A 17,029-nucleotide genomic window follows, 5' to 3' on the forward strand; every position below is an offset into this window, starting at 1 on the left:
TATCTATGTACCTCTGTGTCTATGTATCTATGTATGTATCTATGTATGTATCTATGTATCTATCTATCTTCTATCAATCATCTAATATACCATTTCATCATGTATCATTTATCTCTATCATCTATCTCTTTATCATTTATCTAATCTATCATCTATCTACCATGTATCTATGTATCTATCTATCATCTGTCTATTTAACATCTATCTCTTTTTATTCACCCACCAGTCTATATATATACCCATCTGTCTATCTTTATATCTAGATACGTATGTACCTACCTATCTACCTGAATACACGCATTAAAAATCTCAGAGAAATGTGTTTTATATAAATTTCCAAAAAAGTCATATAAATATTTCAACAATTATCAAATCACAAAATTTATTTTTTTAAAATTATATTTATTTGTTTATCATTTATTTGGGAGTGGGGCACAACATGCCACAGTGCATGTATGGATGGGAGAGGACAATTTGTGGGAGTTGGTTCTCTATTTCCGCCAGTGGGTCCCAGAAATCGAACCCAGGTCAAGAGGCTTGGCAGCAAGCTCCTTTACCCACTTAGCCATCTTGCTGGCCATGAAATTTTTAATATAGTACTTTTTACTTTGAATTAGGGAGGAGCAGGATGAATATGTGAGGAATCATGGAACTGAAGTAAGTGAAATGGTTTGACTGCCAAATACTCAGCAGGATTCCAGATTAAACTGGAGCAGACTGGCACTCAGGATGCTGGCTAATGGCACAATAACCAGGAGACCAGCGATGCTAAGGTGGGATTTCCAGGGTCTTAGAACCTTTGCTGCCTAACACTTCCCACCAGCTGGTCACATCAGCTTGACTGACTCAGAAGACAGGACTACGGATGACCTTTTTAAAACTGAGACTCCAAAGTCAATAGTGTGTTCTAGAATAGCTACCATTAAAAGTGGATTGGACATCCACACTGCTTCATTAAAGGTTAAATAAAAGGTTTCAATAACAGATATTGTTAGTATTTCTTATACTGTGGCAGAGACAGACTTTGATCTATTTTATAAGACCCTTGTTGGACTTAACTCTTGATTTTGTCTCAACTTTTTAAAGTTTACTCTTATTTATTCCACATTTTAAATTTTCACACTTATTTTATTTACAAGTTTCTATTTCGGGGAAGCAGGTTTTAAATTTTTAAATTAGGAATCAGAGTTGATTCCTAAGACAATACTGAGAAAACAAAAGTAAATTTTATTTTATTTATAATTTTGATTACATTTTAAGGGCATGCTTGTGTGAGTGTGTGTGTGTGTGTGTGCGTGTGTGCGTGCGTGCGCGCGCGCGCACACGGGCATACACACACTGTTAGGCACACACACACCACTGCTGTTGTGTGGATGTTAGAGAGTAACTTAGGGAAATCAATTATTTATGATCTTGGAGATTGAACTTAGATTGTCACGTTTGGTGGCAAGCTCCTTTACCAGTTTTTCTATCTTTTTGGCTCCCAAACAAATTTTATCCATACTCACTGTTAACTGTATTCATCAGAATATATATAGCACATGCAGGTAAATTACCCCAAATGTTCTTTTTTTCCCCCCTTTTATCAAAAGAGCAAAATTTTAAAAAAATGCTTCCAGAAGACAGAAATTTGTAAATAAAATAAGAATGAACTTAAAAAACTTTAAAAAGCAGTTCCCTCATTATCACCAGGGTGCACTTGCCATGTCTAAGTTTACAGCTCCTGTGTCCTCCAAGAAGGCACCAGGGCCAGGACTGACCTGCCCTGCATTGCCAAAGCCCAACATGGTAGCCCACAAGCCAGGAATTCCTGAGGAAACAACCAAATCCCAGCCAACCCACACCCTCACTTCCCTTTTACATAGCAAGGCCCTTCTGATTGTGGCTTCTTGCTTGGAGCAGTAAACAATGCGCAAACCTGACAGCGTCTTTGGACTATGTTGTTTCCACAGTCTTAGATTCCATGAAGTCCCCGAATGGTTCCATTCCCTCTCATGATTTGTATGAAATTCAAATTTAATATTACAGTCCGTCTATTTTATATGCTAGGCACGTGTTTTCCTCACTGGGGTTCATTCACAGAACTGACTGGCCTGTTTAGATAGAAAGGGTTTATGTGGGCTGATAAGGTCAGATATTGTTTTTGGAAATTGGAACTAGAGAGTGACAGGAAATGACAGGAAAGAAAAGAAAAACCGAAGGAGGGAAATGGACAGGGAAGGTGAGGGTAGAAGGAGAGAAGAGGGGAGGGGCGAGGAGAAAGGGGCAGATAGTAGGAATGGAGAGGGCAGGAAACGTGTGTGGGAGCGTTCGTGCGTGCGTGCGTGCGTGCGCGCATGCATGTTATCCTTGGCCTCCTGATGTTTCCTACCTGGTAGCCTGAATAGATGGACACTATCTCTGGACCCCACTGTTGGTGTTTCCCTGTTAACTTGTTCTTTCTACTATGATTTATTTTTCTATGTCTTGGAAAAATAAAAGGAGATTACAAGTGAGATCCTGTGTGAAGCACACAGAACACACTGAGAACATTCTCCAACAGAAGAATGAATGCAAGTTCTGAATGACAGACTCCGTGGAGGGAGAGACACAGCCAATCTACTGTGGGTTAAATGTGTTAAATGTTTGTGTCTTCCTCAGTTTCGTATGTTGACGTCCTGACCTCTAACGTGGCTGTGTTAGGATGTGCGGCCCCTTCAGTAGTAGAGGTTAATGAGGTCTTGGGAGTAGAGCTGGACTAAGATCAGACAGAAGTGAGTGTTGGTCTTGCACTCTGTGCATGCACCCAGCAAAGAAAGTTTGCTGTGTCTGTTGCTCTGATGCTGAACTCAATACATGGCAATCTGCAGAGAAATCAGTTTTATATAAATAATGAGAAACACTAATTGGTAATCCAGTCCCAATGGAATCATTAGGTGGAAACCAGAAGACCAGAGGATCCTACCAAACCCAACAGGATTTAATGGTCAGGGAACAACAAAACATAATCAATGTCAACCAAACCCAGAGGCTGAAGAGCTTCCCCGTGAGCAGCTCCCTTTCCTGTTTCAAGAACAGCACAGGGCTCTTTTCTATTTCATTTGGGAAATGTTGGGAAACTTAGGACAGGTTAAGGAATCAAGAAGCATTTACTAGGCACAAAGATGCATAGGATCATGCTGTCTTTAAGTGGATGTGTTTGAATAATAATGAAGCAAAGAAAATCAACAGTTCAAAGTTAACCTTAACAACAAAGCAAAAGCACCGTAGCACTGTCTAACAGATCCCGGAGAGCATGAAGAAATGGTTTAGACAGTAGGATCCCACCTGAGCACACACTGAGGCTGGGGTTAGAGCCTGACATTTTAGTGTTGCTATCGTTATTATTTCTGGGGTTAAACTCTGTCAATGGGCAAGAGTTCTTTTTTCTTCTAATGTGTTATTCTTGGGGAAACAAAGTATCTTCAGCTGTTTCCTTTAGTTGTATGACTATCCCTCTTCCTTGTTCTTGCTGCTAGTAGTTTGCTTCTTCCTGAAGTGCTGAAGTGTTCACTGGAACAGGGTCAGGTTTCTACCAGGCTCTGCTCATGGACCCTGAGCATGCAGGATGATGGTATGTGTTGTCAACTTGGACACATGAAGGAGCTCTGACAGGTGATAATAGCCATAGCTTCTATATCTTTCTTACAACTCACCTGATCAAGATGCTTCATTGCATAGACCCAGGAAGCCACACACACACACACACACACACACACACGCACACACACACTACATAATAGATACCTGTGACTTTTTCATAATCACTGTGTGTATTCTGAATATATATTTGGGGCAGTCTAGACAAATATGCATTTTGGAAAGATAGCATCTGAGGTCTTGCAACTTTATATTAAGCTATATTAATTGAAGGTGGTGAAAGTCATTTATATTTTTCAAAAGTCAATTTTGATATTACAAATAAAGTAGGTTACCTTAAATATCGAATTTTTTCTTTAAACATTTTTTCATGTGGACCTGCTGTTTCTCATTCTAACTTAAGTTTTAAAAAGCACTGAATGTATAGGTCTGCTCAACCCTTCATCTATCTTTGACTCTCTGTGAGATCTCTTATGACATAGGTGAGGTCCTTTCTGGAACAGATGGTTCTAGGGTACAGTCCAGTCCTCTGTAACGCAGGTGAGTTTCCTATGACACAGGTGAGTCCCCTATGACACAGGTGAGTCCCCTATGACACAGGTGAGTCTCCTATGACACAGGTGAGTTGTCTATGACACAGGTGAGTCCACTTTGACACAGGAAAGTTCTCTATGACACAGGTGAGTCCCCTATGACACAGTTGAGTTGTCTATGACACAGGTGAGTCCACTTTGACACAGGAAAGTTCTCTATGACACAGGTGAGTCCCCTATGACACAGGTGAGTCCTCATTGACACAGGTGAGTCCCCTATGACACAGGTGAATCTTCCATGAAACAGATAATATTGCCTGTGACATAAGTGAGGTCTTCTATGTCATAGCTGACTTTCTCCATGTGACATAGCCAAGTCCTACTAGGGCTCAGGAGAGTTCCTTTATGACACAGATAAGTTTTACAACACAGCTAAGCTTCTTCATACTTTTTAATTTTAAAATATAAAACAATTAAAGACATATGGGCAATGAATTTAAATGGGGGGGATGCATGGGAAGGACTTGAGGGAGAAAAGGGAAAGGGAAAAATCATATAATTTTATTGTAATTTCAAAAATAAAGGCAAATTATATAATCTATCCCATGACTTTTCCTTGTAGGATTATTTGTCATGGTGTTTATTACTAAGTACCTGGATGACTACTTTCTACAGAACTTATTTTTATAGCATAATAGAAATCCTACTAACAAAGAGGGCAGCTAGGATGTAAATGACGAACTGTCTGAGACACTTGGGTTTGCCATGATAAAGGTGGAAGCATTGGTTAGGAGACACTTGGAAAATGTTACATTGTATTCAGACATCAGGCTTTGAAATAAGCTGAGTGAAGTTAAAAGCACTCACTTCTGTGCGTTGATCCCGTCAATTGCTTGAATCATCCTTTCATTCAGTTCTTCTTCGAATCGCTTCTTCTGTGACTTAGTTCTACACAAAAAGGAAGTATTACGAGTGAGGATGTTAGTATGAAGGTTAACATGAGGTCCAGTTCTAATGGTAACAAAGCATACACCCACACCAGGGACTGAATAAACTGACCCTAATGCTTACCACAGTAAATATGTCGGCTTACTATTCTGTGAAACTCACTGGGATTTCAAATCACCACAGGAAGTACTTGATGGTTGATACTTGGTAAACTTCATTTTATGATTAGAACGCACTGGCTGTAGAAGGATCCCTAGAGGAATTTATGTTGGTCATTCCTTTCTGATGTATTTCTCAGCCAGTTTCAAAGAATTTGCAAAGCTACAGTCTCTGTTTGGACATCTCAAAGTTTCATTTCATGTATAATCTATTGAATATAATGTAAGGATTCTGTGGCGTGCGAAAGTCACGCTCATAGACAACCTGGTTATATTCGTAGACTTACAGATCATCACACGTGGGCTAGAAGCACACGTGATGTTAAGACATAACACGAAAGTTTCTAAGTGAAATAAGCCACTTAAAAGTGGGTGCTCCCTCCTGCCAGAAACGGTGGATAATTCACATGAGAATAGCATAAGGGAAAAAATAAGATTGATATATATTTTAAAAGTTAAATATCTACTGAAAAGATTAAAAGGACAGGTTGGCCTTTGCTAGCCAGCCTAAATGAGGCTATGCCTGTCTTCAGACACATGCATCTAGGCAGTTTAAATCTAAATGGATGGATCTGATCTGGAATAGTGCTGGCACTTCCCCGAGGCTCGATATACCCGTACATACAGATAAGAACACGGACAAATTCGAAATGTCACATCTATCGTTTATCTGTAATTAAATCTCACGGAGCCATCAGTGAGACACAGCAATGTTTGTGCTCTCTACGTTTCGACTTTGTTCCTTGTCTCTGTCATTCTGTAAAAGGTCAAGGGCTGATTTCATTCTAAAACAAAAATGACAGAAGGTAGGTGCTCCAACTGTACACATCAGGCCAAATCAACTACGAAGCTGCACCACACTAAATTCCAATCCACTTGAAGAAAGCATATTGATTTTGGTCCCACTTGGTTTTGATACTAGAATCTTGAAATGCCTTATGCAGGGTCATCTTGTTCTCTACCTCTGAGCTTCACCTCCAGGTTCTTCATGTTTTATTTTTTTTTAAGTAGACCTTTAACAATCATCTGGTGTGGATATGTACCCTTATTTATGGGTTTCCCATCATGCACTTAGATCCTCATTGCAATCTGCCAGTTCGAGGATGAGACTGAAGTTTCTGAACTTCAGTGGTTTTCTTTCTCACATTCTGGCCAAGACTAAGGCAATCTGCAGCTAGCCTGGTGATCACAAGTAAAGACACACATTTCCTGAGAGGTTAAGCTAACGTGTCAGCTTTGCTAATCTGCTCAGCGGTCAGTGCTAGTGCCATAACACCTGCGCAGGGCTCACCATTTCAAACATAACATGTAAAGTAGCTATGACGCGCATATTCTGATGGATACCTTAAATGTGCAATCCAGGTAATGATTCTGATGTAGACACAGATTTCTTATTTGTGTGGCCTCCTCTGTTGAGAGTGTAAGGCGATTATACACCTATTGGTCCTCTCACCAAGCCCTCTTGATGGCCTGTTGGGACTCTGTCCTTTTGATTCAGCACCGTTGGGTTCTCTGTCCTTTCACTGCCCCTGACTCTGAGCTCAGCTCTGTGCTCCAATCCCTCTTTCCAAAGTGGCAACACTCATCTAGGTTCTGTCCCTCTAAGGTCTGCCCAATCCAAATGCCTAGGTGAGTCCACTTAAAGAGGCACAGATGGTGTCATGACAAGTCAGTGCCCTGGTCGGGCACAAACCTCAGAGAGGTTAGTAAGGGTCTAGGTTGCAGAGCGTGGAATCAATCTGAGTTAAAAGCTGTGCTCTCTACACAATTCTTAGAGGCCACTAAAGATCAACAAATATAGAGAACATGAAGCCAGTATGCAAGAAGCCCTTTCTAACCCACCCAGGCTTTGGAGGCACAGTGGCTGGACATTACATAAAATCAAGTCCTGGTTTCAGCTCTGGTAGCCATAAGACTCTTAGTTCCCTTGTGTGTTTGGCTCTTTCCCTTTATAATATTTATGGAACAGTATCTACTCCATGGAAACACAGTTGTATGAGATGAGATTTTCTCTGACTTAAGAGATAAAATGGTAGCATGCTTTCATTAGACTCCTAGCCACAGTCATACCTAAAGACACGCCCTGTCCCGTGTGTGTTCCTATGAATCGTTCCCTACTGCGTCTTGTCCTTTGAGACTGAGTTGTATGGTGGTGAATACAGATAGTAGATGTTCCTGAGAATAGTTGCTAACACGTCTGTGAGCAGCCCACCATCCTCAGGAAGGGAATTCCTTCTCAAAGTAGATATAGAGATGTTGTATAATCTTAAGATTACCTTAATATAGTACATATTATAGAAAAAGAACATATTTTGAAAAAAACAAGAGCCTTATTATCTTCATAACATAAGGATGAAAGTATTAAATTTCAATGTTAAAATTTCTCACTTGCAAAAATACAAATTAGGGTTCATTACAGCTGTCACATGGAGCGGCTCTGGGAAAACAAAGAAGGGTGACAGGTGTATTTGCTTTCTTCTTAGAAACATTGCATATTCTATAGGAAAATATGTTGGATCTTACATTTTTCTTCCATTTTTTTTTTTGTAAACCTAAATGGCGGTCTCTTTGTAGAGAAAGTAAAGCTACCTTAACTTTTATGCCAATAGCTTAATTGATTATTCCAATATTACAGTAAAATGGAAGATAGATCAGTGTGGGCTTAAATATGTAGTGGGGACCAAAGAGATTATTACATCAATGAAGGCACTGTGACTGTTGCAGAGGACCCAGGTTCAGTTCCCAGCACCCATGTGATAGTTTCCAACTATTTGAAACTCCCAGTCCAAGGGACTCTGTCACCCTCTCTTGGCCTCTGTGGTCCTTGCAAGAATGTGGTGCACGTAAAGACATGCGCACAAACACCAATACACACAAAATAAAACAAAAAGACGAGATATGGTTTTATAGTGGGTAGTGGCAGGACACATAAGGACATTCTTGTAAAAGTCTTCCTTTTTGAGCAGGGTGGGCAGCTTGGTGGTTACTTTTGGAATTCAAAACAAACATTGATTTTAAGCAACAGTTAAAAATGCAAAACAATTCAGATATTTAAAACTGTATGTCTAGTGGGAAGAAAGCATTTAGCAGGTCGAAGTGTCGAGCAGGTGGTGTTTTCCTCTTCTCTCTCTCTCAAGCCTAATAACAAGACACTAATATTCTTATTTTTAGAAGGTGGGAGTAATTTGATAGGGCTCTTCACAGTAGCTGCTCTTTTGGAAGACACCTTTGAAACAGCTCTAATTGATGATAATTACTCTCAGAAATAAATAACAAGCAATATGCCTTCAAAAATTAAATAGTCAGTGACAAGCCATACCTTAAGGTGCGATTTTGAAAATTATGTTGACCCATTGGCACATCCTGCAATAAAAAAGAAACTCAATTAGTGGTGTTAAAAACATCTTTCAGGAAGAATATGCCAACAATTCTGAGATGGTACATATTTCTTATTTTATCATTTAATGAATATAATTTAAGTAACTAATTGATAGTCTACCGGAGAAAAAAGAGCTTATCATAAACACTTAAAGGCTTAAAATGTTGGTATAAGGCTCCCAGGATCCAACGGTGATGACTTTAGGTGAAAGGCCCAACAAAGGGGAGATACAACCTGTAAAGACCACCTCCAGTAGACAGGCATGGCTCCCAGTTGAGGGATGGGGCCACCCACCCATTTCAAAATTTTACCTAGAAATGTTCCTGTCCAAAGGAAAGACAGGGATAAAAAATGGAACAGAGATCAAAGGAAAGGCCATCCAGAGACTGCCCCACCTAGGGATCCACTTACCTGCAGACACCAAACCCCACACTATTGCTGAAGTCAAGAAGTGCTTGCCGACAGGAGCCTTGTATGGCTGTTCCCTGAGAGGTTCTACCAACACCTGACCAATGCAGATGCAGATACTCACAGCCAACCATCAGATTGAGCCCAAGGACACCAATAGAAGAGCTGGGGGAAGGACTGAAGGAGCTGAAGGGGATTGCAACCCCATAGGAAGAACAATATCAATAACTGGACCACCCAGAGGTCCCAGGGACTAAACCACCAACCTAAGAGTATACATGGAGGGATCCATGGCTCCAGATACATATGTAGCAGAGGATGGCCTTATCTGACATCAGTGGGGGGGGGCCCGGGGTGCTGTGGAGGTTTGATGCCCCAGTGTAGGGGGATGCTAGAGCGGTGAGGCAGGAGTGGGTGAGTGGGTGGGGGAGCACCTGCATAGAGGGAAAGGGAAGGGGAGAAAAGGATGGAATCAGAGGTTTGTGGAGGGGTAACCGGGAAGAAGGAATATCATTTGAAGTATAAACAAATAGAATGATTAATTTAAAAATATGTTAGTGTAATCCATAAACATTGAACATTGAGATGTTGAAAGTAGCAACATAATTTGGCCTTTTAAAAGTTTACAATCTTAAAATGCACAATTTAGCTTCAAACAGTGGCTCGCAGAAGACTTCATTAGAGCTGTCAGAAACTCACAATCACCTGGAAGTGAATTTCAGCATCACACAAATGTTCGACAGTCTTTAAAACAGAAGAGGATCTGTAAACATCTGTCCAAGGACTGATTGGCAAACCAGGCTCTAAGAAATGGCACTGTGGGTTAAATTCGTGGACTCAAGAGACATGGACAGGTTCTTAGAAGGAGTAACAAAATACTCAAGGGAGCAAATATAGAGACAAAATGTGGGACAGAAACTGAAGGAGGGGCCGTCTGGAGACCATTCCACCTGGGTATCCATCCCATGTGCAGTCACCAAAGGTAGATGCTGATGTGGATGCCAGGAAGTGCATGCTGACAGGAGCCTGATATAGCTGTCTCCTTAGAGGTCTGCCAGAGTCGGACATATTCAGAGGCAGATGCTCACAGCTAACCATTGAACTGATCATGGGGTTCCCAATGGAGGAGTTAGAGGGAAGACTGAAAGAGCTGAAAGGGTTTGCGGCCCCATGAGGAGAGCAACAATACCAACCAACCAGAGCTCCCATGTTCTAAACCACCAGCCTGGGAGCACATAGGGAGGGACCCGTGGCTCCAGCTGTATATGTAGGGGAGGATGGCCTTGTCGGGCATAGGTGGGAGAGGAGATCCTTGGTCCCATGAAGGCTGGTCGCTTAGTGTGTGGGAATTTGAGGGTGGGGAGGTGAGAGTTGGGGGGGTAGGTAGAAACACATCCTCATAGAAGCAGGAGGAGGGGGGATGGGATAGGTGGTTGGGGGGGAGAGAAATGGGGTAAGGGGATAACATTTGAAACATAAATAAAATATCCAATTAAAAAAAGAGAGACATGGACAGGAAGAGGAAATGTCATATGAGCAAAGGAGGTTCCAGAAAGACTGGAAGGGAGACATGGGCTGGGAATGACAGTAGATAGCTCACTGCCTAATAACAACCTGAGAGTTAAAAACCAATCAATCGGACAAACACAAGCCACAGGATGCTTTTGTATACTTGGAGTGGAATCAAAGTACAAGCTCCAACAGTAAGTTCAAAGAAACTTATGTGTCATGTTTTCTTTTAAACTAGGAATATTGATTTTAACTGGGAACTGGATACTAGCGCCTGGGGGGGGGCTTTGCTAAGTGCCCCGAGTGCCGGAAGACCCCAGGATGGGTCACGCTGTCCTGTTGGTTGCACACCGATCCTCAGCCTCCCCAGTGTCATCTCCAGTGTCACCCTCCCTCACATGTTTCCAGCTTGCACGACCACCCATGCCCTTCCTTGTTGGACTGAGATATGAAGAAGGCATGTCAACATGATGGGGCTTACTAGAAAGGTCATGGTTCTTCCATTTTAAGTAACGTGACTTCCCCTTAGATTTATCAATCACTTCAATCTGTCCTCATTCTCCAGCTATGGGGCCTGCTGTTGGCACTGATCCATTCCACCATCAAGTCTCATCTGCTCCCCTTTTCCAAGTAGACCACGAATATGCTTCTCACAGTGTCTGCTGCTGCACCCTCAGGAGGAGGAGGACACTTCTCTCTCTCACAGTCTCTGCAGTCCTGCTCTGTCATTCCACACTCACTCCTTTTGAGGGACTTGACCTTGTGCTCCTGTCAGCTCCTCCCAGTATGACCTTCACCTGAAATCTTCTCCCCCACCCGCACTAGGACAGACACCATTTCACCCCTGACACACTCAAAATTACCATCTTCATGGTGCTTATTGAAATCAAGATAACATTGTTCATTGATCTTATTCCACTGTGTCCCCCTCGCCACTGGAATGTAAACTCCAGGAACTGTCCCGACACCCTCTTCTGTTGTCTGAGCACTCACAACCTTCTCTTGGTTTACATCTATATTTTAAATTACGTATGTAACAGCAATTAATGAAAAAGGGAGTCAGTGAATTCGAAAGAGAGAAGGAGGGCTATGTCAGAGGGTTTGGCAGGTACAAATGGAAGGGGAAAATGATATAATTATGTGATAATCTCAAGAATGCGTGGCCCCCACCTGCTGGACTTAAGGATTTGTTGTCAAGTCTGACTTGTGGGGAAGAGGAAGGACGGGAAGCTGACTTTCACCCAACAACCTGCCACGCTCTTTCTTAGCCAATGGGAAGCGTAAAACATTGCATTTTATTCCATCTTCATCCTAGTACAGTTACTGCCATTACACATGAAAACTGGACTCCATTTCAGGACTGAAGCATGCTTTTAGGATTCTGTTAACCACTTAACTGTGTTTACTCTTCCTGCTTCCTCTCGATGTATTTTCTATATTCTTCTCTGCATCTTACCACGAGAGTCTCTACTGTGAGAAGCTTTGACATTTTTGGTTGGAATCAGAAGAGGGAAGCATGAGAGCCTGCACACCTGGGACATGAAAAGTCTTGATAACGCCCATGAGCAGGATATCATGGCTTTACATCTACTTCCATTAGATGAGCATATCATACACTTTTCATAAGAGAAAGAATTGCTTAAACCGTTTTGTCCCCCATAGACTTGGAGGTTACCATCATTGCTGACAAGCATGATTCTGGCTGGAAATGGCTGGTTTGTTGTTGGGGCAGGACCTCCCAGCCCTCCCGCCACGCCCATGGTTCCAAGGCAACCATACCGTGGTGCTAATCTTGCCGTTCTCTGTGGTCATGCTATCTCTATGGTGCAGATGTGCGAACGGCTTGGCTGCTCCCCAAGACTCCAAGTACCGTGTCATGCGGACAGATGCTCTCATCTTGGCTCCGTCGAGGGTGTGTCGAGGTCTGAAGAGATGCTGGGGACTCCGTCGCTCTCCCTTGGGAGGAGAAGCAGAGGATCACAAGAGGCTCACTCCGACCTCCCTCATCCCCTCCCTGGTCCTGTTCCAGCCTCATGTGTCCAAGTAAATTGCTTTCTTCTAGAGGGTAAAACTCACCTGCAACAGAAACTCAGAAAAAGCGCTTGATCTTTAATGAGTAAGGATGCATAAAGTAAACCTTTTGGCAGAACTTAGGATCTGCTTTGGCTGTGTTGATGGTTTTGTAACTAGGTTTATCTGTGTTGGTCATGCTAGGTGGCCTCACACACCTGTGTGTTGGTGTTCTTGGCCTGAATACATCACACATACCACCTGCTTGCCACTCACGATACCCACCACACATATACCTCTAGGTCAACCGTGAAGCTAATCAGAAGTGTTCGCCAAAAGGCGAACTAGGCTTCAGGGATGCTATCACAGACAAATGCTCATGAATTTGATCTTGATTTTATGATCTTGGCTGACACTGTTCTAAACCCCATCTTGCTGTGTTCTGTACGATTTAGTAGTGATGCTGCTTACAGACAGTTATGTAACTGCCCAGATTTCAGGATCTTAAACTGAAAATGATGTTAATACCAATTTGGCAGGAATCGGAGAGAAGTTTACAACATTGACAGCTCCAAGTCCCTTGATTTCATCAAACAGGCAGTGCGCACACAAGAAGCTGTGCTTTCCTGTCTGTGAACTTCCCAGGTGATGTGCTCTCTGGAACATAAGGGAAGCGGGTCTAGATGTATCCAAGTTTTCACAAATGGATTGGAAATGGATTGTCAAGTTTGCTTGTTAATCGTGAAATCTCTCCTCTCTTTTTTTTCATAGCTCTCTTAGTTCATCTCACTAGATTTTTATGTTGTGATGAGTTCAATAAAATCTCTATTTCTTCTGAACTCACAGATTTCAAGGCTGGACACACCGAGAGCCTTTCACAGGCAGTTTTATGCAACAAAAACATACTAACACAGGCAGATCTCTACAGTAACCCTAACTGTCATCTTCCATCCATCCGCCAGCATACAGACAGGAGACACATTTAAAATGCTTTCTGAACAAATACTGAACTCATCATTACAAAGTGTCCTCTATAATCAAGCCATTGATTGCATTTAAAGTGGTTTAAGGGTGAAGAATAGCAGAGAAATATACCAATTCCTGTCTAAAAGCATTACCTGCAACAATATGTTTGCTACTCCTTCCCAGTCAGAGAAATAACAAGCTAATTATAAACACTGCACAGTGGTACTGACCTTGGGGTTGATTACAAAGTAGGTTTTCACCAAGTGCTGCTTTAAATATGGGTCTCTTATCTCACCGTCTCCTTCCTCCACTTTATAAGCCCCATTCAAGTGCTCCAGAGTGACTGAAGAAATGTGAACACGTCTGAAATCAAAAATTTAAACATATACAGGGATAAATGTAAAGATAGGCACTCTATTTGTTTGTGATGTTGGGAATAATTTCTCTTCCAAGTGAAGGAAAACCAGGTGTCCTTAAAGATACTGACTCCAGTGAAGGTTTATAGACTACTTTGCCACTGCTTTGAAGAACGACATCTAGAGGTCACGAGTGACTATTACTTGCAGATTCTTTGTGTGCCCAGAAACCTGCACAGGGAGTTTGGTGAACCTCATCAGAAAATGTCCGATCACACTGAATTTCCTGTGAGAATATCTGTCAGAATCTACAACCGGGGTCTGTTAGCAAAGGGGCCCAACTGTCTGAAAGGATGGATTTCCTTCCCAAAGCACGCTCCTCTGCTTCTCTTAATTACAGGTCGCACGTGTGCGAGTCACATGACTGAGAAGTAACCACAAGTGGACTCTACGGCTGCTTATGATACTTAGACTGCTGCTTGTAGATGCTCCACTGCTGGAGTGATGCCATGCCTGTACTGAGTCATCCGACACTAATTCAGATCAATGTTGGTAAATTTGCAAGCAAAAAAAGGGTGTAGAATTTACTATGTGATATCCATATGCTTGAATACAGGCCAAAGGCTTATAGAATTGGGGCCTGAGCCTCTCTAAACATCTTTGTTTCTTTCTTTGTTTCTTTGTTTCTTTCTTTGTTTCTTTCTTTGTTTGTTTCTTTGTTTGTTTCTTTGTCTCTTTCTCTCTCTCTCTCTCTCTCTCTCTCTCTCCTTCTCTCTGATCTTCATAAGATGTCACTGGACACAGGTATCATGATTCCAACACAGGCAAGGGTAGTCGTCTAAAACTCAGCCACCCAGTACTACCTTGTTCACCCAGCATGTCTAATTAAGCCACCAGCTTGAAGAGAGACATTCAGAATTCGTCTTACCCAGGGACTCCTCCAGCTTCCATGTGGTTGGCCAAAGTCACGTCATGAGACCACACGTCATATTGCCACTTCTGGAGACCAATCACACCACAGAGAACGTTCCCAGAATGCACGCCCACGCGCATGTTGATATCAACCCCAGTAGCATCCCTCACTTTCCTAAAGAGAAGTGAGATGATCACAGTTCAGTAGCACCCTCCTATTCCTTTGCCTCATGGTCAAATTCCCTGTATTTTATTATCCAGAGCATGTTAGAATTTTGGCAATGCCTCCATGGACACTCCCATGGCAGAGGACAAGAGGAAGGGGATTCTCTCCCTGCCACCCCGAAGTCGATCCAAAGCTCTAGGGTTTGCTTAGTGATGTCAGGAATAACAAAGCATTTAGGCTACTGTTTTTACATTTCTAAGTAACAGGTATCAAGAACAGATCCATTGCATGCGACCTCCTGCTATGTGTTCAATTCAAAACCTTTAGGCATCACTGTCTTGCAGTATCAGACCCCATTTCAAATACCATTTGAAATTCTATTGCTTTCTAAGGGGTATGTCATCAACAAACATATTATGAACTTATTTGGGAGTTTAATAACTTCAGACTGAATAAGGATTTAAACAAATAATCATTGGGTTAAATCTTATCAATTGAACACATTATTTAGTTAACAAGGAAAATAATTTTAAGGGTCTTAATAATATGTAATATATTATGATAATGAATGTAATTTAAAATTATATCTATTATTTTATGGCAACTGATAACCATTAGCAGAGGTCAATGAAGAATTTCATTAAAGCAGAGATAGAAACATCCGGCAATGTTGATTTATATCATTCACATCCAAGGTATTATTGCAAAACAAGTGTTTAGGAAGATGACCCTAGCACTTGGAGACAATTGCTCAAGGGAAATGGAGAGGAAAGCACAGATCATCAGCATTCCATTGCAAGGGACAGACGATGGTTTGTTATATCACAGTAATGCAAACCGTTAGCATCTCACAGTGTCCCACAGTGTGCATAGTGATGGCATTGGAGGATGTTAAATGTTAACAATTTCCAGAAAAATGAGCTACTGATGTAAAGATAAATGGCTTCCCTCAAAGGATATCCCTACAGTCGACTTCCTGTCTCATCGTACGCTCCAATAATGGGAGTACAAATGCTGTCCCTTCATGTAAGAGAAGAGAGAACAAAGAATTCCCAGAATGTATGTGAGATCCCTAGTCTGTCAATCATTATTGGGGGCTTAAGAAAGCAAACTATTTTTAATCACCTCACCAATCACTCTTGTGATCAACAGAAAACATAGAATGTAGAGCCAATGAGTGGAATTTGTTTTAATTACCTTTGAAACAAAATATTAACTCAGTTTCACTGAAATCCTTGGATGATAATTATGACCTTAAACATCTGTGTCAGCCTTTCTCTGGACTGAGGCACTCCTGTGCCAAGAGATCCATTTCCTTATATTTACCCTTAAATGTACAGTAAGTGCCAGTACACAGAAAATAGAAATAGCAGCAGGTGAGAATTACAACTCAAAATCGTTCTGCACTCAAACAGTATTTCTGAGCGGCATAACTTACTTTATGGCTTCGCACATATCCAGTCCCATTTTCACACAGTTCTTGGCGTGGTTAGGGAGAGATATAGGGAGCCCGGAAACACAGTAATAGCAGTCTCCTAAAATTTTAATTCTCATGCATTCATTCTCCTGGAGAAAGAAATCAGAAGACCTCATTTGCGTTGAGCCCTTGGAACGACGATTCAGGCTGACTTGGTTTCCATGGACAGGGCACATGGAAAGAGGAATTCAGAACCTGGGCTTTTCTCAGCACCCAGCAAGAACTAGCCACCCCTTCCCGAATGCCCATTTCCCAAACAGTACAAGTCACAGGAAGGGAGAAGACATGGGGCATACAGAAATTGCTTTGGAGTGGTTCTCCGCTAAGAGCAGAGGAAGATTGTTCACTGTAGTCTGAACTTCTCTAAACACTCACGGAGAAGAGCAAATGAGCATTCTAAGAAGACTGGAATCGTTGAGACCAGAATCAGACAGCGAGACTTAAGACGAGTTAGAGTCTTGTGGCGTTCTCTACCCGTGCTTGGGCTTTTCTCCTTCAGTTTAACCAGCAGCATACTCCTCCCTACACACACAGGCAGACACACACACACACACACACACACACACACTGTCTGATCATTGTTCTCATA

The 17,029-nt window shown here is 41.9% G+C and overlaps 1 protein-coding gene across 1 annotated transcript in view; it reads right to left on the bottom strand.

Annotated features, from left to right (window-relative positions):
• Adcy2 (adenylate cyclase 2) overlaps nucleotides 1-17,029 on the bottom strand; it is a 354,940-nt gene that overhangs the window by 87,106 nt on the left and 250,805 nt on the right. Inside the window, exons 7-12 of the mRNA XM_028782705.1 lie at nucleotides 16,402-16,529; nucleotides 14,814-14,972; nucleotides 13,760-13,892; nucleotides 12,333-12,509; nucleotides 8,577-8,620; nucleotides 5,019-5,099 (exon numbers count right to left, since the gene is read on the bottom strand). Coding sequence (XP_028638538.1) covers nucleotides 5,019-5,099; nucleotides 8,577-8,620; nucleotides 12,333-12,509; nucleotides 13,760-13,892; nucleotides 14,814-14,972; nucleotides 16,402-16,529 — 722 coding nt within the window. The remainder of the gene's footprint in view (nucleotides 1-5,018; nucleotides 5,100-8,576; nucleotides 8,621-12,332; nucleotides 12,510-13,759; nucleotides 13,893-14,813; nucleotides 14,973-16,401; nucleotides 16,530-17,029) is intronic.

Source organism: Grammomys surdaster, unplaced genomic scaffold (genome assembly GCF_004785775.1).
Source record: "Grammomys surdaster isolate TR1022 unplaced genomic scaffold, NIH_TR_1.0 843, whole genome shotgun sequence".
Classification (NCBI taxonomy): Eukaryota; Metazoa; Chordata; class Mammalia; order Rodentia; family Muridae; genus Grammomys; species Grammomys surdaster.